Raw genomic sequence first — 23,218 nt, 5'->3', positions numbered from 1 at the left:
TTCCTATTCACAATTCATTCTGACTTTCAGTTGAAGTCCCCATTCCTTGCCCCCCCCGTCTTTGCCTTTTTCTGCTCTTAAGCTTTAACATCACCTCAATTACCTTCAGTTGCAGCCTTGGTGCATAAGCACTCTTCTATACTGCCATTTCAGAGGTGAGAAAATACATAAAAAACCAAAGGAATACAAACAGATACAAAGATGCAGCTAAAGAAATCTTTCAGCCTAGGCCTCATGAGTTGTAAGTGTCAAGTGCTATGATACAACTGTGTCTCTCTTCCAAGCAAAGAATAGACTCCTACCATCATGGCTAGTCATTCATTACATCAGTCCTTCTATAAGCAGGGCTCTCTAATTCTCCTGTCATTCTCTAATCCATGATCTCTCTTATAGGAACAGTAAGACCAAAAATGGAATCATTTTAAAGTTAATATAATGTACTGTTGCCCTGCACTGGTAAAACTGGTGTGTTTGCTTCATGAACACTACTATAGTTTATACTCTACTGTACAGTGCTGCGTACATAAGTAGCGCTTTATAAATAAAGATATACATCCATACATTATATATATATATATATATATATATATATATATATATATATATATATATATTTATAAAAGCTGCTGTGTGGCCATGGGGGCAGCCATTCAAGCCAGAGAAGGTACAGGTTGCATAGCATAAAACAGATGAGCTGTGTAGATTGTCATTGCCATGTATTCTATAGAGTTTAGCTGTTATCTGCTATGCAACATGTGCCTTTTCTCCTTTTGAATGGCTTCGGCAGTGACTACACAGCAGGGTATTTATATAAACTATAACAGTCTTTATGAAGCAAGCACATAATGTTTACCAGTGCAGGGCAGCAGTACATAGTCTAATTACTGTAATACATCAGCTTTCTTTATCCATCCCCAACTCAAGTTTATAATTGTAATGGACCACACATAACACAAAGATTATTGTATTATACGTATACATTCTCAGGCTTCCAAAAGAATTTAATTTTCTCCAAAAACACTATGCCTATGGCAGATGCAGGTGTAATTCGATAAATGCTGTGTGTAAAGCGGCAACATTTTTGTCTACACCCCTAAATACCACTCCCATTTTACTAAATTTGGCAGGTTATTTAAAGTTTGAACACATTTCCGGGGGTTTTGGGGTCGCTTTATGTGTTATTACCTTTTTGCTAATGCAGATGAAATTGTCCTATAATCTGCAAGTCTCAGTTCCCCCAAGACACCTGATTAGCTTATTAGTTACAGTTGCATGTAAGTGCAGCTGTAGCTTGTTAACTTTCTGGGCTCTTTGCCAAAAGCTACTTGTTTAATTAAGTTTAAGAAACTAAAGAAGAATCTGCACCTCATTAGCACCCACTGATAATCATTTCAAATACCAATAACGGGTTAAGTGGGCAAGTAACCACAAAAAAAGGAGCCACAAGATGGGGGTACTCCCTAGATAAATAAATGTATTCTTCAATGCAAGTAGAAAAAATTGTTATATCTTTTTCAAGATAAGAGAGGAACGAAAATGATTTATTCAACACTAATTAGTAAAAATAATTCCAACAAAAGGGTACATGTTGAAAGACGCATCCCTTTAAATTGCGCAAATCTACACAACACTTTCAGCTGTAACATATGTTACCCTTAATTCTCACACTAGTATGTGATGACTACTTCTTGCATCACTCTAACAACTTCTTCATTCCCATTGCAGTCTCTGTATATCAGCCACCCCCTGATTCCTCCCCCTCTCACAGCAGCCTTAGGGCTCTCATCTCTCCACATTTTTTGCTAGCCAAGTCAGAAGCGGTAAACATTTCCTTAAAAGGGCAGAGGCAGAAATCCTGTGTGTATCTTGGCAGGTGCCCAGGGAAGCTTGATGTGCCAGGCTTGCCGCTTGCTATGGAGTGACAGTAGCAGGGAAAACACTCAGTTTTATAGCACCTTATTCTGAACCACAACCTGTCAAATGTGCAGTTCTGCAAAGAAATAATTATAATTTGAAACAAAACATTTTGCCATTAGAGAGCTTCTCTAGCTCTATGCTACTTTTAAATGTAAAGGTCCATACTTCATCAATTTATCAAGAAGTTAAAAAAAGCACTGTAAGTGTGTATGAGTTTTAATTTCATTTTCTTCTGTCTGCATTAAACAAAGCAGATCTGACAGCAAAACATCCTTATGCTTAGTACCTAGCTATAAGTTTAACTTGTACAGTGCAAAGGGCTACTCCCTGTATCCACTAGCCATATATCTGAAGCCTCACATTTATGTGAATGGGTACCACAGCCCTCCATTTAATTCATTTTATTTTGAGCAGTGGAGTGGCTCGTGCTAGAAGCCCCACTTCCTACTGGACACAATGGCACTGACTGACAGAAATAGTTACCATAGTGGTTTTTTAAGTTCCCTGATGAAGTTGCTTCTGACTGCCTTTACAAAAAAAAAAAAAATCAAGGTTTTATGTTTTTTTTTCCCCTAGTCATCAGCATATTGTAAAGAAGGCCTAAAACCCTCCTGGAAAGAAGACAGAAGGAAGAGGAGCACAGGCCAAGGCTAAATTACTAGGGGATGCCAAATGGTAGGCACCCTGATTGTAATCGCTTGCCTGATACCACTATCTTGCATACACCCCAGCCGGTGCAGTTTTCTCCAGGAGCACCAGCCAGAGGTTTCAAGAAAGCGATTACAATCACTGGGGGGTGCCTACCATTTGGCATCCCCAGTAATTTAGCCTTTTCTTTCTTCTTTAACCAACTGTCCAATGAAAAAACACTGTTTTCAGTCTGTGTCTGAACTAAGTACTGCTATGACATAATATTGTTTACTCAGCAGATTCACACATAACACTAGGAAGGGATTAAGAAAACACAGATGCAGCACCAAAATTATTGTTAACTGACAGCATAACATCAGTTCCCTGAAATGACAGACAATAAAAGCAACACAGACAGTTTGTGCATATGAAACCAGGATTGCACTGTGTTAAAACAACTTGCTGGGTCACATCTACCCTAAATGTTTTAGAAGTCTGAGTATCCAAAAGCAGAGCTGCCACAATGCTGGATTATTAAAATATACTTTGAAAAGAACAGGTTTTGGTCTGGAATGAATTTGCCTAAAGCTCACAATACCATGGAACTGAACCCAGTATAAATGTGTGAATTGTGTCATGCAGTTTTCCCATGGATTCCGGTACTGTTCAGAGCACATCTATACAAGCTTGTACTAAGGAGATACATTGTTAAGTACAAATAATAAATAGTTCCTGAGAATTAAAGCCTCTATAAATAAACCTGTTAAAATATTTTCTGGTACAGCTACAAGCAACAAAAACATAATGCATCAGAAATATTCTTAGCAGATGCCAAAGATAACATACAATGTAGAAATAACTAGGCAGATAGTCCTGTCTCTCATTCACTCTACCATTGCTTGAATAATGCAAAATAGGAAACAAAACAAACTTAAGAAACGATATATATGTGTCACACCACATCAAACATTCCCTTAATATTACTCCTTTCTCTCAAATATGAAGAAGCTTTTGATTTGTGTTCCAGAATGGCATAGTTTGCACTTAAGAATGCAGCAAGACTTACCATTCCAGTATACTTCAAGTGTATTAGGCATTAGAGGAATCTGTTTGCGCTCTTTAAACACAGGGCTAATATATGACGCTAAATAGGGTACTGACTCCCATACCTGAAAGTAAAGAGAAACCAGTCATTGCCTATATTTTATTCTATTTGTCTTTCATTCTCAAAAAAAAAAAAGACGATTGAAATGGTCAACAGCTGAGTTATCCTGTATCAGTTAACCTATATACATGTTATTCAAACATGAGTTCACCAATTAATAAATACCCTTCTAAAAATCCAGTAGGAATGAATGGAACGTAGGTTAGTTTTTATGTATTACGCTCTAAATTGACATTTTGATAAAACTGTTGTAAATTTAAAACTTTGGAAAAAAAAAAGTGGAAACAAAATTTTTGTCTGGGCTATTATGCGAGTGGTGGTTTAGACTCCTGTAGAAATGTTAGAGAGAGTAGTTAATTGTAGATTTATAAAGCACAAAAACAGTGGAACTCAGAATTACAGGGTATGTAATGTTATAGCGAGATCCACCAAAGCACATGTTATGTCACAAAAAGTTTGATATATGCTTTGTACCATATGATCTCTCCTTTGATGTTCTGACTGGAAACTATGTCTGTAATCTGTTTCTTAATAAAACTCAATGGTTAAAAAAAAGAAATGTTAGAGAGGCTCCAGCTGTCCCACTAACAGGTGAAATAAGGTATGGTTGTGAGGTATTTATTTGTTAGGTAGAGCTAGAAAGATCTGAACGAGGAAGGCATATTTCAGTGGCTATATGATACACAGTAAACGGTATAATGGAAAATCGTATTTGCATTTGTCTCACATTTTGAAAGGTACGTAGCATGCACTTTACCTAAGTGCCTTTATGGAATCAGACTTTGTCAAGGGCAATAATAATTAAGTCACCTTAGCTGCATTGGTGAGACGCCAGGCGTTTAACAGTCCAAATCCATGCTGATGACTATGGCTAAAACCAGCTCCATTAGTTTCCCAGGCTGCCTGACGATCTTCATACTACAGGAGTGAAGAGAAATGTTGATACTAAAAACACAAAAATATGAACCAGCAAAAATCAAAGCGACAGTTGAAATGGGATGTATTTCACATACCTTGGTAGCTGTGAACACAATGATATGCTGGATATCCCTCCACGTCAGACATGGACGGACCTGCAACATTAGAGCGATCATCCCGGCTGCAATAGGTGCAGCTGCAGAAGTCCCTGTGTGACCTTCAGTGCATCCTGTCCCTTTCTGCAGATTCCAGTCAGATGTCACCTAAGATAATGGAGCCAGTAAAGACAAAAACATAGAATGCAGTCCTTTCTAAAACTATTTGGACATTGGGATGTAAAAGACAAATACAGCAAATTAACAAAGAGATCAGTAACTAAAGATACAGATGAAAGAATAGAAAAGGTGCACTAGACAATGAGGATAGTATTGGTCTATATGGGAACCGATAAAAAAAAAAAAAACCAAAAAAAACCACAACGTACTAGGTGGTTCCTCCAAGTCAGAAGACATCTATGTACTTAAAGGACGTCAACCCCAAAAATAATGTTTTGCCTAATAAAAGAAAACTTAATTCTAAGCAACTTTGCAATATACATTCATTACATATTTGTAATTTTTTTTTAGTTATGTGTCAATATAATTGCTATTAAAAGCAGTGTCTGTTTGTTTTTTATATTCTCTGCCCTGGTGGCTCTGGCATTTGAAACAATGTAACAAACACCATCAGATTTTACAGACCTGTCTTGCTGGAGGAGCCTGGCACTTGCAACATTGTTTAAAAAGTAACTACCAGGAGTTCAGCAAATGCTGCATTCTATAGAAATTACATTTACAAATAACTTTTAAAGCACTGATCATTTTTAATAAATTGATATTGGAAAGTTGCTTAGAATTATGCAAAAAAATAAATAATCCAAATTGTGCTGTGTGGTGTCAACCTTAATAATAAATGAAATTGTGTTTTGACATAGCACAAAGCACTTGTTTATTCCAGATAAACTTTCATATTAATTCAATCCAGAGAATTTGAACACTGCTTTTTTCAGTTGTAAAATTATAATAAGAAGTGGCATTGTCTGTTATAAAAGCACATTTCCTCAAACTGATAATGTTAAAGGATGATTTCAGTACATATACATATGTTCTAATTGCAATGTTTTAACCAAGGCCAAGTGACAGAACTCATAAATGCACAGTATAATTTATAATCCGATTTTATCATGCCTAGTGAATCTACAAAACTTAACATTTCAAGCCTTTTATTAGCTTCATGGGATGCATTCCCCAGTAGTAAAAATACAATGTGACAGGAAGCCTAAAAGTTCTACCTTATATATTGCCTACCTGCATATTTTCAGACACTAAAAATGTGACACAGATAGATTGTACCATTCACACATCTGAGACAAGGAATTATTACACTTCAAATTTTATCTGCATATATCAGCATAAAACGTCCAACAGAATGTATTGAAGTGAATCATTAAAGCAAATGTTAGAGTGAATAGGACAGCAGCACAGAATAACCACACACAGCACCAAGAGCATAGTAACAAGTTTTGACAAGTACAATAATTTTGCAGGAGTTGACACAATTTTGGCAGCAGTAAAAAGGGAGAAGATAAACATATTACTTACAATACTCCTCATCAATTTGTCACCACTACTAAAGGTCACTGCTAACATTGATGCACACTCCTCTGCATAAAATGGCATTTTACCCGCTTCATTAACTGCACCTACATTAAGCAGAGGGGATAAAAAAAGAAATGATAAAGACATGTAACCGGTTAGCCTCACAAAGGTACATGCATTGTACTATTTAATAGGTTCCATATCATACAGATACCATATTGTGCTATTTAATAAGCGCCATATCACACAGATACCATATTTCTTAATGGTGATGTGTACTTGTCTAAGGATAATTCAATGGAATGCAAACTAGAAAATAATTACATCATTTTATGAAATTCAGTGAATGGAATATTTGAGCAAATAAAAGATGAGAGAGTTTTCTAATGGCAGGGTTATCAGGTGTTTTTTCTGTTGCATAAAATGGTCCCAGGCTTCACCATCTTTGGACTCCACTTGCTGGAGGAAGATGTATGATGCTGGAAAACCAGAGGCACAAGGGGTTCAACCAGAGGAAAAAAAACTATCTAGATTCTGTAGTAGCTCCCTCATGAACTCAGAGTCAAGTAAAAAAGTCAGATGACACACTGAGGATTTCAGTAGTGATGTCGCAGTATCTCCACTGCCCACACATGCAGCCTGCCATTACCTGCTCCTACAGGTTCTAGTTACTTTAGATGGGACCATTCAATAAAACATAGTTTAGGTGTAGTTTTAATAAGGAGGCAAGCAAAAAGATATTTTAGATAGAAATTGCTACAAACTAAGAAACAAATACATTTAGGAATCAGACATTTGAGGAAATATAGTATTCCATGTAAAATACAACCGAATCTGATTTTTCAGAAGCTGTTTCTACCATGTATCTTTATAAAGATCAAACCTTATTCTGTCAGTAAAGTCAGTTCACATCTCCTAATCTTCCTGTATGTAAGCAAGTGTTTCTTTTAAATCAATAAGATATGTCTCCCTAATTTACCGTTTATTTAAAAGCAAAAGGTAATATTAAACAATTTATTCTCCATTATTGTCCAGTTTTACAACACTGGCAGCTCATATCTTGTTTTGAAAAGTTTGCTCAGGATCAGAGCTTAGAGGTAGGCAGCGAGGCACCTTGCTTCGGGTACAACCATTTAGCAAAAAGGGAATGTGCAAATGCAGAAACGTATTGCAGGTTTATTGTCAAAATTAAATGAATTATCAATAACAACTGCTAGTCTTTCCTCTCTTTTGCTGTGTACATTGGTCTTTAACCATTAACCGGAAGTGGTATGAAAGTACGTCAGGGTGCACAAATTGCCACCCTTGCTTTAAGTGCCAAAACTCCTTGGCTAAACTATGAATGTGTTGGACAGAGAAGTGCCTATTATATAGGCTGTATGGAGATGCATTCTGCATAGATACCTATGGTAACAGTGTAGATGGAGTTAGCGTATCCGTCGTAGTTACAGTTATCGCTAAACTGGCCTCCATTACCACTAGCAACCACAAAAATACTCCCAAATCCCTTACGTCCAGCAATTACTCCATGCTGCAGTGCGGCCTGACAAAAAAGAAAATAGAATAAGATTAATGATAGTATAGGGCACTGAAATTTGTCTGGCCCAATATATGCAATGCAGCAATTTTTTTTACTATACTAAATTAAGAGTACAGTTAAAGCATCAGTTCTAAAAGATAACTTACAGTTTTTCAACCCCCCAAATTTTTTTCATTCAATTAATCACTGGCTGTTTTACAAAATGAAATATAGCTCATAGTGGCTGAAGGATGATTATTTTGTATAATAAACAGGGAGCTAGCAATCTGATTTACTGGGTTTGACATACATTTGAGAACACAGCATCACTTAAAGGACATGCAAACACCCCACAAAAAAATTATCAGTAACCAGCCTCTTTGAAATCTTTAAATACCTGCCATGCTGGTTATTAAAAGTTTAATAGTAAGGTTAAAACAACCACTTAATCACTAAGAATTCATTCTCCTTCTCTTACTCACTTGGCCCCTTAAGAACCTTCATTTATTTTTGATGGATGAATATTTATTCTATTGATTCTATTCTATTATTCATTTACACGTTATATTGCTTTATAGGAATGATTATTAATCTATTGACTTTATTATTCCCCATGCTCTATATTTATGATATTTTGATATTTCTGATCTTAACCGTGACTTAACCGTGTCTTTCTACTACGTTTTCAATAGCTATCTTCTCTCTGTATCTAACATAAAAAGGGGTTGATTAAGACAAAATCCTTCTATGGCAGTTGTCTGTAAAAATGTGATAATCAGGGGTATAACTACATAAACTACACATGAAGCAGGTCCTGCGGCTTTAAGTGGGCCCAGATGGTATAGGTGGCCAGTGGGGCACTGACTGATAAGAAGTTTCAATACATGTCCATGAAAAATGTAATAAATAATCCAAAATTTTAAAACAATTTTATTTTCTCTGTAATAATAAAACAGTACCTTACACTTGATCCCAGCAATATATAATTAATCCTTATTGGAGGCAAATCAATCTTATTGGGTTTATTCCATGTTTAAATGATTCTTAAGTAAACTTACAGTATGGGGGTCTACATTACAGAAAGACCCCTTTATCCAAAAAACCCCAGGTCCCAAGCATTTTGGAAAACAGGTCCCATACCTGTATTTCCTAGGGATATGAATAATAGTCTGTCACAGCAGACACAGTGAAGCTTGAGTAAGGCACAAGAAAAAAGCTATTTTTTCTAAATGTTTCATACCTTTTACAAAAATGTTAGTGAGCGAAATAATTGCATAAATAACCAGCAGAAGTAATTATGTTATGAAAGTGGGGTGAATTCTTAAAAAGGATGTCAATAAGGGGCGTATTTATTATGCTGTGTAAAACTAATTCGCTGAAAATACGGAGTAAAAAGCTGTGTAAAATAAATGGAAAAGATCGCTGTCTGAACGCCGGATATTATGCCATTATTTTCCATAAGTTCCGGTTAAAAGAAAATGTGTAAAAAAATTACGCTGATTTTACGTCGTTTTTACACGGTGAAGCCTGGCGATGTGTGGCGGATTTTCTCGCCGTTTTTTACACAGCATAATAAATATGCCCATAAATGTTACTTTGTAGTAGTAAAATACCAATAAATGTTACTTTAAGGTAGCGACAAAGGAATTATATACACTTTTTCTGTATTAATTCCCTTTCCCCTGCATCCTTTAAAATGATGTTATTCTGAAATGTTCATATACAGTAGGACTGCAACAGTATTATTTGAGAACAAAGCTGACATGAATCTTACCTTTCCAAGCTGATGAGGGCCATCTACTGTTTTACCATCATCATCAGGACCCCAGCTGCAAAAAACCAGACTGTGGAAATCTTGGAAAGCTTACATAAAGATCACAAAGCATACAAAAATGCACACCACACACAAACCACACTATGTAAACACACGAGTAAAGATGCCTACACCACAAAGAGGGTTCTTAGTCACCTGCAGCTATAGATATCATTGATCTGATAGTGCTTGTTGAATGCAATAGCTTCCATGCTGTCTGTAAGAGGTCCATCCAGGACACGGATTCCTAAAAAGAAAAAACAAAAAAAAAACAAAAAAAAAAACTACATGTCAGTAAAACAAATGCACAATGCATAAATGTTTGAAGCCTGATGATAAAATCTTAGCTTACAGAAAAGGCAAAGATGGAGCAAGATATCAGAGTATAAAACAGAAAATAAAAAGGAGCCATGGAGTATTATAGATAGAAGTAGACATCAGAGATACTAATAGATTGTGAAAGTGCAAGAGTATCGATTGATAGGAAGGATGTTTGAAGGAAGTATGAAGTTAGGAAGGAAGTATGAAGTTAGGCAAAGCATCAAATAAGTGTCCTTAATGATCAGGGTAAATTTAGATGAATGCCAGCCAGTTTATGTGTGTAAAACACATTTCATTTGAAGGCATTTGAAGGTGATCAGTCGCCTACGGTTTTTGATGTGGGAGACTAATCTCCTCATCTGTCATAGCCCCAAATGGTTCTTTTAACCCATTCCCCCTTACCCGATTATTTATGCATGGCACTTGCCTGCTTTCCTTTTCTATACTAACATAGTGATCTGTGTTAGGACTGCTTGCAAGATTAACCATTCATCCCCCAGTGCTGGAGTAGAATAAATCATCACATTGGGGGAATGAGTTAAATGCACAGAGCAGAGGGGAGTTGGGGGAGCACGATAAAAGAGGCTAGCAGAAAAAACATCAGCAAGTATTTAATAGTAGAACTTGCTCCCCTACAGAAAACAGAATCATTCTCTGTATGAGGAAGTGGAGAGCTTTTTTTTTACAGCAATATATTTTACTAATCTGATGAGTTTATGTCAGTGATAGTGATTAATAGTTATTATAGCTATTACTGCTCTCAAAAAAAATCATAAAAGGTGTCACTATCACTAAATATCCACATGTGGCCTTGGATTCATAGTGCAAATATCTCAGGAAATCAAGTTTGCAAAGGATAAAAACAGACACGTCAGTCTCTAGGCTTTCTTTAAAATAAGATGATGCCTCAGTACTCAAGCAGCATGCATCAGATACTTTATCACCATGACACAATGGTTGTGATAGAAATACTTGTTGTTTACATAATACAGGGTTACGTAGGATACATTATCAGTCCTGTGGTACCGAAAAAGATTACCAGGTTTGAAAAAATTCTAAAATAAGGACTTTTTAAAATTAATTTAAATGTTACTCCTAGCACTGTAGGGCTCATTTATAAGTGTGAGTTCAGTGTGCAAAGTGGCTTAAAATGCTTAAAACAGAACTTTGAAGCTGAAACCAACCAAAACTTGTGATAAATAAAGACAATTTTGAGGTTTAATCTGTTTTTGGATTGATCCTCTTTGCTTGTATATCTTCAATGGTCAAAATAAAATGGTTGGCATGAGGAAAAGAGTGATGCTCTAACAAAAGCAGCTGTTAATAACCTGACTTTTGATGTAATTTGCTTTTATGCAAAATAATAAAAAGATTCTAATACAAATAGTTGAACAGAAGCTCATCTGAATGCAACTCCTCATTGATAATATAATAACCTGTTGGACTGGTTCGATCAGAGTTGCTCTATGAATCAAGTCCTACCAGTAATTAAAGTGGGAATGAATATTGTGCATTAACCCCACCCCATGAAAGCAATGGCTGGAAGGATGGTCTACCCAATAAATCTTTAAAGCTGCGGCCACGTTGGCAAGTGTACATGAGTCATTATGGCATGAGCAGCAATGAGACGTGAACCACAGTGAAAGAGAAAGTCCTGCAGTTACCTGAGGAGACCATTTAAATACAAATGAGGGCAGCATGAACTGTACTACACTATCAAATCAAGGTGTGTGAGCACGTGTCAGAAAATGGATGTGCATAAATCAGTTGGTCACATAAGTGTATGTTTGGACATAAGATGCATAGAAAACCAGTGACCAGTTCAGGGGATATAAGGATGCAATAGCCTTGGATAAACAGAGCAAGGAAAAGTTTAAAGAGTTCAGCAGGGTACGAGGTTGGGTACCAGTGGCATATAAAACAATAAATGTGCTGTAAGTGCTTGGTGTAAAGCACAGCAATAAAAAAAAACCTATACTATTATCATTAAGTATGCATACTGTATATGTTTTTTTAAGAATGTCTTCAGTGTTATATATAACAGAACAACATTTACATTTTACAAATTTTATGCACTGGGAATTGTATTTGCTGGTCAAGCCTATTTCCATCTTTTCAAACCAGTTTTGTCCTACTTCAAATTAGGGATGAACCAAATCCAGGATTTGGCTTGGTATTCGGGCAGGAATCGGATTCGGTCGAATCCACGGTCCTGGCAGAACCAAATCGGAATCCTAATTAGCATATGCTAATTAGGATTTGGAAGGGTTAAATGTTGCCGCATGAACACGGAAGTGAAAAATGTAACCCTTCTGAATCCTAATTGGCATATGCTAATTAGGATTCGTTTCGGTATTCGGCTGAATCCCTTACAATGGATTTGGGGGTTTGGGCGAACCCAAAAAACTGCGTTCGGTGAATCCCTACTTCAGATTCTAGGTATATTTGTTAAAGCAGCTTAATTCACAGCTCCTTCTACTTAAACCAGCAGCCTTAAGAGATGTTAATACATTTAACTAACATAGTCATGAGAATACTATTAATTATACTATTATGAGAGCTGGTCTGCTGAATTTATTTATTACATGCGCAAGTAATAAGAATGAACATGTGAATACATGCTTACACGTGCAAGTAACTACGAATAAGTAAAAAGTAAAAGTCTAGGAGCACCCCCTACTGGTTTATTATGAACTCACATACCTGCAATCCGGCTGCCAAAGGCCACACCAACTGCACAAAAACTGTTATTGGGAACTGCAGCAATTTCCCCAGCACAGCGAGTCCCATGACGGTTGTCACTGCCACCATCAGGGTGAGGCATTGGGTCTGGGTCATTAGAGTTCAAATCATAGCTACCCTCAGGGCTCTGAAAGAGAGAATTTTTTTATTTATTTTTTTTAATTCTTAGCTCTCCCATTGTGATTATTTATACTTACTTACCTCTTACTCTCAGTCACACAACATTTTTAGGTACTTTTCACAAAGTAATTTTTTTACCTAATCCTTCTTAGTAGCAAAATTTTTCACCAGGTTTTGCTGGGAAAAAATCCCCATACACTTCAATAGCCACAAAAAAAGTTATGCAGTAGCCACGAAAAGATGCCAATTAACAATGCGTTTGGCAAAGTTTGCAGCAAAGCAAAACTTGACAGACTGGCTCATCACTTCTTTTTACCATTAAACCAACTACCACCACTAGATCCAACTTCTAATGAACTACAAGCCAAACAATGGCTTGTACCCACAACTTTGTGCTAGGTGCATAAGGTACCCACATAATTTGGCTGGATGTCTTGGATAGTGTGTTGGACTCCATCATCCACAACCACCACAGTGACCCCACGACCAGTCACATTCCTTTCCCACACCCCGGTAACATTAATGTCCATTCCAGGATTTCGAGCATTGTGCTAAAGAGAAAAAGAAATACAAGTTAAAAAGTATAGTAAAATAACATGAGTATTTTCTGTAAACCTAACAATTATAATTTATGTGGAAAAACAGAACATCCTTGCACACAGGATAAGGAGAAGAAATGCTACAGCATGGACAAAACTCAATGCTACCTGGGTATACCTTTTAGAAATATTTGCATGATACAATATACATGCAGCATGTAAAGACCAAAAAGAAAGCTTTCTTTCTACTCCATGCTACAAAGCACTGCTTTTTATTTTAATCAGGAGTCTTCTGAATTCGGATACCTAGTGTGCACAGAATTTCCCAAACAAATGCCATTAAGAGGCCCAAAATTAAAATAGTAAACCCAAATTTTTTTTATTGGTAAAGATAAGTAATAACGAACAATGCAGAATACAATAAAATCACTAACACGCAATTAAACTAATAAATAAAAAACAGAAACAGAATAAAATGTCTAAAAAAAACTCACAATAAAATGTCCAAAAATACAAAATCACCGAAATAATATAAAAAAAATAAATTTGTTAAAGCTTTCAATCACAATTCAGTCAGTCTGGGTAATAAAAACTTTATACAGTAAAAAAAAATAAAAGTAAAGATGTGCATGTGTGTGCACACTTGTGTCAAATTGTGTTTAGTGTGCATGTGTGCTGTGAGTGTACAAAAGTAGACAGGCATGTAATTATGTTGGGTTGAAAACCCCAACAGACTGTTCTTCGACTTCAGCTTATTCTTCCGCTTTTTCTTATTCTTAGCGCCCCCCATTTTCTAAACGCTACTCCTCCTACAGTTTTAGGGGTACAACACCCAAACTCTCCACACATCTTCACCCTATAGCGGAGAAGGTTGCTTGTGCTTTTCTAAGTGATCCCGCCCCCCGTCTTTTTGTGGCGCCCTTCTGAACCCCCCAATTTTCCCATTGACTTTGACAGGGAAGATTTTTAAACTGCTGCCACACTTACAGCTTTGAAGCTACACCCCCCAAACTTGAATAACATAATCATGGGGTCACCCCGAAACAGCGACATATATTGGATGACCCCAAAGTGAGAGGGGTCAACAACAGCCAATCAAATTTCACCTGTTGACTTTAATGGGGAAATTGAAACTGCTGCCAATCTTACAGCTTTGAGGCTACACTCCCCAAACTTGAATCACACAGTCATGGGGTCAGCCTGAATGAAAATATGATGATTGCTGGATGCCTAAAAGTGGGTGGAGCTGTGAACAGCCAATCAGATTTTACCTATTGATTTGAAGGAAATTCAACCTGCTGCCATTCTCACAGTAATAACACCAGGGTCCCCAAACTTTTTACACTTGGTCACTAGGGGATTGCAGTTTTAGTTTTGAAAAGTGGGCGGAGCCACCAACAGCCAATCAAATTTCAACTATTGATTTTTATTGGTTTGATGCCCAGAATTCCCAAACTTTGCATAGTCAGACACTGGGTGACTACGCATTCAAGCCTGAATGAAAATATGATGATTGTTGGATGCCCAAAAGTGGGTGGAACTGTGAACAGCCAATCAGATTTTACCTATTGACTTGGTGGAAATCCAACCTGCTGCCAGTCTCACAGTAATAACACCGGGGTCCCCAAACTTTGCAGAGTTTGGCACCAGGTAACTGTGGTTCAAGGTAAGAAAAAGTGGGCAGAGCCACCAACAGCCAATCAGAGTTTACCTATTGACTTTAATTGGGGAAATTCAACCTGCTGCCATTCTCACAGAATTAACACCAGGGTCCCCAAACTTTTCAGTTGATCACTAGGGGACTGCAGTTTTAGCCACCAACAGCCAATCAGATTTCACCTATTGAATTTTATTGGTTTGATGCCAGGGTTCCCAAACTGTGCACAGTCAGTCACTGGGTGACTACGTAAGTCAAGGTTAGAAAAAGTGGGCGGGGCCGCCAAAAGCCAATCACATTTCTTTCATTGTTTTCAGTGGGGAAATTTTAACTGTTGCCATTCTCACATGTTTAATGTCAGGGTCCCCAAACTTTGCACAGTTTGTCACTAGGTGACTATGTTCCAAGTTTAGAAAACATGGAGGGACCAACAACAACCAATCAGATTTCCCCTATAGACTTCATATGTTTAAATTTAAACTGCTGCCATTCTTTAAATATTAAAACTAAGGTCCCCAAACTTTGCAGAGCTAGTCACCAAGTAACTGAGGTTTAGAGTTAGAAAAAGTGGGTGGGGCCACCAACAGCCAATCGGATTTTAACTATTGATTTTCAATGGGAAAATTCAATCTGCTGCCATTCTCACAGTATTAACACCAGGGTCACTAGGGGACTGCATTTTTAAGGTTTTAAAAAGTGGGTGGAGCCACCAACAGCCAATCAGACTTCACCTATTGATTTTTTTTTGTTTAAATTTAAAATTCTGCTTTTTTCACACTGTTTATGTCAGGGTTCCCAAACTTTGCACAGTCAGTGACTAAATGACTACATATTCAGGGTAAGAACACGTGGGAGGAGCCACCAACAGCAAATCCCATTAGATTTAATTGGTTTATATTTAAACTGATGCCATTATTTAAATATTAATTCCAGGGTTGCTAAAGGTTCCAGAGTTAGTCACTAGGTATTTGCCATTCCAAATTAGAAAAAAGTGGGCGGAGCCAATAAACAGCCAATAACATTTCACCTATTTACTTTCAATGGTGACATGTACAATGCTATCTGTCTCACAATTTTTATGCCTGAGTCCCCAAAATTTGCAAAGTTGGTCACTGGGGGACTGCAGTTCAAAAACAGGAAAAGTGGGTTGGGCCACTAACAGCCAATCGGATTTTATCCATTGAATTTTATTGGTTTAAATTTAAAATTCTGTCATTCTCACACTATTTATGCCAGGGTACTCACTGTTTGTCACTGGGTGACTTCGACTCAAGGTTAGAAAAAGTGGGCGGAGCCACCAACCACCAATCACAATTCACCTATTGATTTTTATTGGTTTAAATTTTAACTGCTGCCATTCTTTAACTATTAATCCTAGGGTCACAAAACTTTGCAGAGTTAGTCACTGGGTAACTGCAGTTCCAGGTTAGAAAAAGGGGGTGGAGCCACCAACCGCCAATCAGATGTCACTTGTTGATTTTCAGTGGGGAAATTTAAGTTGCTGCCATTCAGACACTATTAAAACCAGGGTCCCCAAACTGGCATTTATAAAGCGCCAACATATTCCACAGTGCTGTACAATAAGTGGGTTTCATACATTGGACATACAGGGTAACATATAAAGCAATCAAAAACCGATACAAGAGGTGAAGAGAGCCCTTCCCAAAAGAGCTTACAATCTACAAGACATATTTATGTTATATCTTTGCACAGACAGACATTAGGCCACGCCCATGAATGATGCCCCAGGAACTTAGTCTCTAATTGCATCTATTGAATAGAGATGTATACTCCTGTACTGTAGCTTGCTGGGTGCCCACTACAATGTGTTTTAAAGTGCATTAGTAACAATCCATGAAAAGTAATGTCTGTTTCTAGATGTCAAACCCAACAGCCAGAAACATTGTCCTCAAAGTACAGTGGAGACAAAGGGTCAGCAAATACTTTCTAACTAGAGAGACTTGTATCAAATAGCAATGTAGCAGCCATTACAAAGAAGAACTAGGCCGCATTGCTTTTTGAATCTGCTTCTAAGTTCTGGCTTCAGAAAAGAAAATATGGATCCTAATATGTCTCTTTCTCTCCCCAGTTTGATGGCCATGCTTTATGAATAACAACTGGTAAAGTCCACAGAAGTGTTTATCTGGTTACACACTAACCCACTGGCCAGTTCAACATGCTTAATATGCATTTCAAAAAGCATCAGTTAATAGAGCTTCTCCTGCAGAATCCTGCATTGAAATCTGTGTGTTTTCCCATGCCAGATTCCCTTAAAAACTACCGTTCTACCTACTACAGTATTGCACTAGAGTCCCTGATTTTCTTATTTAATCCTCTACAATAAATCAACTAAGAACTTGCTATGCCACAAAGATTAGTAGTGTTTGCAAGGTAATGCTTCAGAGCAAATGCACCACGCAGCATGGATTAAAAGCTGAGGATGATTTTGATTTAGAGCATTAAAGGAACAGTAACTCCAAAAAATGAAAGAGCTTTAAAGTAATAAATATATAATGCACTGTTGCCCTGCACTGGTAAAACTGGTGTGTAACACTACTATAATTTATATAAATAAGCTGCTGTGTAGCCACGGGGGCAGCCATTCAAGCTGGAAAAAAGGAGAAAAGGCACAGGTTACATAGCAGATAACAGATAAGTTCTGTAGAATACAATAGTGTTTGACTGTTATCTGCTATGTGCCTGTGCCTTTTCTCCTTTGAATGGCTGCCTCCATGGCTACATAGCAGCTTATTTATATAAATTATAGTAGACTTTCTGAAGTAAACACACAACTTTTACCAGTGCAGCACATTATATTTTAGTTACTTTTATACACTTTCATTTTTTGGCGTTACTGTTCCTTTAATAGACAGAACACTGGGGGCTATGTAAAAAAAAGTGACTAAGTTTGCCCAGGAGCAATCACCCATAGCAACCAATCAGAATTTAGAATTTGCTGGTCACCTATTTAAAAGCAAACATCTTAGTGGTTGCTATGGGTTACTGCTACTGGGCAAACAGTGATTTTTTTACATATGTGGCATCCTTTCATTTATTTTATATTGTACACAGATGTCCAGGGTATGATAAGTATTTAACATACATTGACCAGCCAATGACTAGATGGGCCAATGACTTCAAGAAGAAAAGTAATTTGCCAGATCTGTAGGGGGTAGAAAAGTTGTCAAAAAAAGTGCAAGAGTGCAGATAAGCGCAGAATGAAATATTTGCTTGTCGCAGGAAACACATCTGCTGGTTGTGGACAAATAAAAAAAAAAAAAAAGAGGCAAACAGAACAAACTCCTCTTATTTAGTTTAATCGTAACTACAGCCCATCAGTTTGCCCAGATGCAGCCCCTTTCCACCTGCTCATGTGAACAGAACATATGTTGCCCATCTTAACTCAGCACAAGGTGACAATTAAAGAGATTTCATTGTCCCCTCCACCTTCATATCACTGGCAAACAGTCTCAGTGTTTTTAGTTATTATAGAGATCTGGAAAAGGCTGAAACCTCTCTAACATCAGTCTGACCACCCAAGGATATTTGATCAAATAACTTTCACATTATAATAGCCTTTGATGAGACCCATCATGTCTGGCACTATCAGGTCTTAGGGGGCATCTTGCAAAGGGCAAGATGCATTGGGACAGGAATCATCATGTTTTTTCCCCCCCAATGTATAATATAAGGTTGAAGGGAGTTGTTGCTGGCAGGGGGAGGGCCGTACCATAGTATCCAACAGCTAGTGCTTTAATGGAGACTGTTACACAGTAGAAGCTGCGTGGAAATAAAAGTGCTGGGAATGAGACAACTGCTGATATTGGGGCACAGTATAACCTTACAGTTTGGGGCAGCGCCACTAAGCACACACTTGGGCTGCTGCTACTGCACAGTTCTGTTTGTCACTTACAGTTATGACTGTTTCTTGTGGGTGAGGGAAAGGACTTGCCCAGCCCTCATTAAAACAGTAAAACGCATTGTAAACCAATTGTATATTTGACATTATACAGTTAAAGGAAGGGGGGATATGATACTAGGAGAAAAGGCTGCATTTTAGGATACTGTCAGCCCCAGTATTGCTCCATAGAACAAGTAGCCCTATCTGAAAGCTGCACTGATGACATCATGAGCTCAAAAAGACAAGAGAACTATATGGGCAGTCAGTTAACTGGGCAGCACGGTGGCGCAGTGAGTAGCACTGCTGCCTTACAGAAGCACTGGTCACGAGTTCAATCCTGGCCAGGGCACCGTCTGTAAGGAGTTTAAGTGTATGTTCTCCCCGTGGCTGCGTGGGTTTCCTCCGGTTTCCTCCCACACTCCAAAAACATACAGATAGGATCCCCCTACCCTTAGTGTGTGAATGTGTGAGTGAGTGATAAGCCAGTATGAATAATCTCCATGGTCGTGGAGGACTATACTGGCTTGAGTGAATGGGAGCCAGTATGAATAATCTCCACGGGTGTGGAGGACTATACTGGCTCAAGTGAATGTTTTGCAAAACATTTGTTTCCCCCCAAAAAGATACATTGAAGTCAATGGGCCCTTTTTATCATATGGGTTGTTTTGCAATATGAAATTTCAACATGCAACAAAATTTACCTAATTTATCTATATTTTTGGAGTTCATATAATACTTTTTTTGAAAAATTTACATTCATATATTTTCATAAAGGACATGTCAACTCCAAAAATATTTTTTTGCCTCATAAAAGAAAACATAATTCAAAACATAATTTCCAATATCAATTTGTTAAACATTATTAGTGCTTTAATAGTTATTGTGTTGGGTTGAAAACCGCACAGACTGTTCTTCCACTTTGGCTTATTCTTCCGCTTCTTCTTCTTCTTAGCGCCCCCCATTTTCTAAACGCTACTCCTCCTACAGTTTTAGGGGTACAATACCCAAACTCCCCACACATCTTCACCCTATAGCGGAGCAGGTTGCTTGTGCTTTTCTAAGTGATCCCGCCCCCGTCTTTTTGTGGCGCCGCTCCGAACCCCCCAATTTTCCCATTGACTTTGACAGGGAAGATTTTCAAACTGCTGCCACTCTTACAGCTTTGAAGCTACAGCCCCCAAACTTGAATAACATAATCATGGGGTCACCCCGAATGAAACAGCGACATTTGTTGGATGACCCCAAAGTGGGAAGGGCCAACAACAGCCAATCAAGTTTCACCTATTGACTTTAATGGGGAAATTGAAACTGCTGCCAATCTTACAGCTTTGAGGCTACACTCCACAAACTTGAATCACATAGTCATGGGGTCAGCCTGAATGAAAATATGATGATTGCTGGATGCCCAAAAGTGGGCGGAGCTGTGAACAGCCAATCAGATTTTATCTATTGAAATTCAACCTACTGCCATTCTCACAGTAATAACACCAGGGTCCCTAAACTTTTTACACTTGGTCACTAGGGGACTGCAGTTTTTGTTTTGAAAAGCGGGCGGAGCCACCAACAGCCAATCACATTTCACCTATTGATTTTTATTGGTTTGATGCCAGGGTTCCCAAACTTTGCACTGGCTGACTACATATTCAGGGTTAGAACAAGTGCATGGAGCCACCAACAGCCAATCCGTTTCCACCCAATAGATTTCATTGGTTTATATTTTAACTGATGCCATTATTTAAATATTAATTCCAGGGTTTCATCAGATTTCATCCATTGAATTTTATTGGTTTAAATTTAAAATGCTGTCATTCTCACACAATTTATGCCAGAGTGCCCACTGTTTGTCACTGGGTGACTTCGACTCAAGGTTAAAAAAAGGGGGCGGGGTCACAACCACCAATCACAATTCACCTATTGACTTTTATTGGTTTAAATTTTAACTGCTGCCATTCCTTAACTATTAATCCTAGGGTCACGAAACTTTGCAGAGTTAGTCACTGGGTAACTGCAGTTCCAGGTTAGAAAAAGGGGGTGCAGCCACCAACCGCCAATCAGATGTCACTCCTTGGCTTTCAGTGGGGAAATTTAAATTGCTGCCATTCAGACACTATTAAAACCGGGGTCCCCAAACTTTGCATAGTGGTTTTTACTATATAACTGTGGCCCAAGGTTAGAGAAAGTGGGCGGAGCCCATTCAGTGACTTCATGTTTTTCAACCCAACATGAAGTTTGTTCTCAAACTTACTTTTCTAGTTATTTATTATTTTTTCCCCACCAGCTATATTTTTTTTCCACCTGCCACTTTTTTTTTTTTTTAACACTGTTAAGGCATTTCAGTTAACAAACATATCTAGCAAAATGTAAATATGTGCTTTAGCTGAAGCTAATCAATGAACAGTAATTGCTGCACTGACCAAATTCCAGTTTAAGTTTCCATATCTGTCAACAAAGTTGTTACAAATCAGCATTTCTTATGATGTTTACTGGTTGACCTACAACGTCAATATATTCTAAAGTGCATTACGAGATAATACATTATACACATAAGTCCCTGCCCCAGAGGATCTTACAATCTAAGGTACAATCTAAGGTACCTATCACATTCACACTTAATATATTCTGTATAATCAAGATCTTGAACTTGCCTGTATGTTTTTGGAGTGCAAGAGGAAACTGCTGACAGTGCCCTGGCTGGAATCAACCCTATTGCCCCAGCACTGCAACGCAGAGTGAAAAACAAACCTGAAAGCATACAAAAGTCCATCCTCTCTCCCACACCAGTGTTTTAACTTAAAATAGGAAGGCAAACAGCAATATCTTTAAAGGCATTTATCAAAAAAAATGTATGTTAAAGATTTCAGAATTCAATTTCATAGGTCACAGGAACTGAAACCATAAAATACTATATGTTATTCAAAGCTGGAGTCAAGATAACAGGGAAACTAACTTCCCTGTCACAATGTACAATGTCTAGGTGCAATGCACTTATAGAAATAGTATTGGTCTTACACAGATAATATCAATCTCAATATGAATTGGTAATGCTTACCTATATCAACGCTTGTTGATATCTGACTATAAAGTCCAACACACTGCAGCACACTGAATTCGGTATTCTGTGCTGCAGCGTGTTGGATTTTATGATCTTACATAGATAGTTTCCTTTAAATGTATGGAAAAAAATGTTTCCATTTAACAGAAAGTGTTAGCACACCTACTGATCCACACCTTTCAAAAACACATTTAAAATCCACAAGAACATTAACTAGAGATGATGTTCCACGCAAGAAATGGAATGGCATAGCAATAACAAAACAGCTATAAATATAGCAGAATTAAAATCCACTTACCAAGTGCCACTGCTGTGGATATTTGGGGTCATTAAAGTGCAAACTCCTTTTAGATCTCTTCAGTAGTTTTTGCTCTGAATACCACCTCACACCTTCATGCTGTGTAAAAAGTTCATGGGCTTTCCTTCGAGCATCCTCTTGGCATTGAATACTTCCCCTGTAGGCAAATAGGTAATGGTCCTTTAGCTCCCCTATAACACCTCGGTTCTGTAGTCCTGTGGATCTGGAAAGTTGCTCTGCAAAGGCATCCATTTTCTCCTTTTGTCCACTGGAACCTGATGAGTCCAGATGCACAGCCCAGGTCAGCTCATCTCCAGAGCTGACATCCTCCATGTTGTGCAGAGAGCAGGCAGCATGTGTTGGGGGAGAGTGGAAGACAACGAAAGTGATATAACAGCAAAGGCACAAGGAGGAGACAGGAAAGGGATACATTCTGATGGCCCATTCCCCGAAGGGCAGTCCAGCAAGTGCATTAGGACCTGATAAAAACAGTATAACATTATCAATAGGACCCCTTCTGCATATATATGTAATAGTTAATATTTTTCTGAAGGGAAATTTTTAGCTTAAAAAGATAATTACCATTCTGTCCTTTAAAAGCTAATTGTGATATTTAGAAAACAAACAAACAAACAAAGCTGCAGGCAATACAGTCCAGGAGAGAGACTTATGTGTATAGTTAAACCTGTAAAGCAGTAAGTGTCACTGCAAACCGATTTCAAAATATAGTAACTATTAATAAATAAGCCTATAGACTCCTGGGTGTTCCCAACAGCACCTCTCCCATTCCCCTCCAAGCATTCCTTCCTCGCTTATAACTAACTTGCCATTCTAAACTCTCTTAGAAACACATGCAGGAAACTTAGTACTGTAATAGAAGAAAATAGGATTTACCCGATACTGATAAAGTGGCCCATTCTCCGTTGGGTTAAACTCAACTCATCATTTTGGCATTTCTCTTCGCAAATAATACAGTATCTGCCCCATGT

At 37.8% G+C, this 23,218-nt stretch overlaps 1 protein-coding gene across 3 annotated transcripts in view; it reads right to left on the bottom strand.

Moving 5' to 3' along the window:
* pcsk7 (proprotein convertase subtilisin/kexin type 7) overlaps positions 1-23,218 on the bottom strand; it is a 29,594-nt gene that overhangs the window by 6,264 nt on the left and 112 nt on the right. For 2 of the 3 annotated variants that reach the window (XM_004916072.4, XM_004916071.4), the window contains exons 2-11: positions 22,230-22,708; positions 13,199-13,333; positions 12,624-12,789; positions 9,756-9,846; positions 9,561-9,615; positions 7,672-7,810; positions 6,271-6,371; positions 4,726-4,893; positions 4,523-4,630; positions 3,614-3,716 (exon numbers count right to left, since the gene is read on the bottom strand). In XM_004916072.4, the coding sequence (XP_004916129.1) occupies positions 3,614-3,716; positions 4,523-4,630; positions 4,726-4,893; positions 6,271-6,371; positions 7,672-7,810; positions 9,561-9,615; positions 9,756-9,846; positions 12,624-12,789; positions 13,199-13,333; positions 22,230-22,661 (1,498 nt within the window). In that variant the 5' untranslated portion in view covers positions 22,662-22,708. Of the gene's footprint in view, positions 1-3,613; positions 3,717-4,522; positions 4,631-4,725; positions 4,894-6,270; positions 6,372-7,671; positions 7,811-9,560; positions 9,616-9,755; positions 9,847-12,623; positions 12,790-13,198; positions 13,334-22,229; positions 22,709-23,123; positions 23,213-23,218 lie in introns of those variants that run through there. The other variant, XM_002932907.5, reaches the window with a different exon arrangement.

The sequence above is a fragment of the Xenopus tropicalis genome, chromosome 7 (genome assembly GCF_000004195.4).
Source record: "Xenopus tropicalis strain Nigerian chromosome 7, UCB_Xtro_10.0, whole genome shotgun sequence".
NCBI lineage: Eukaryota > Metazoa > Chordata > Amphibia > Anura > Pipidae > Xenopus > Xenopus tropicalis.
This window is presented reverse-complemented; position numbering and strand designations above follow the sequence as displayed.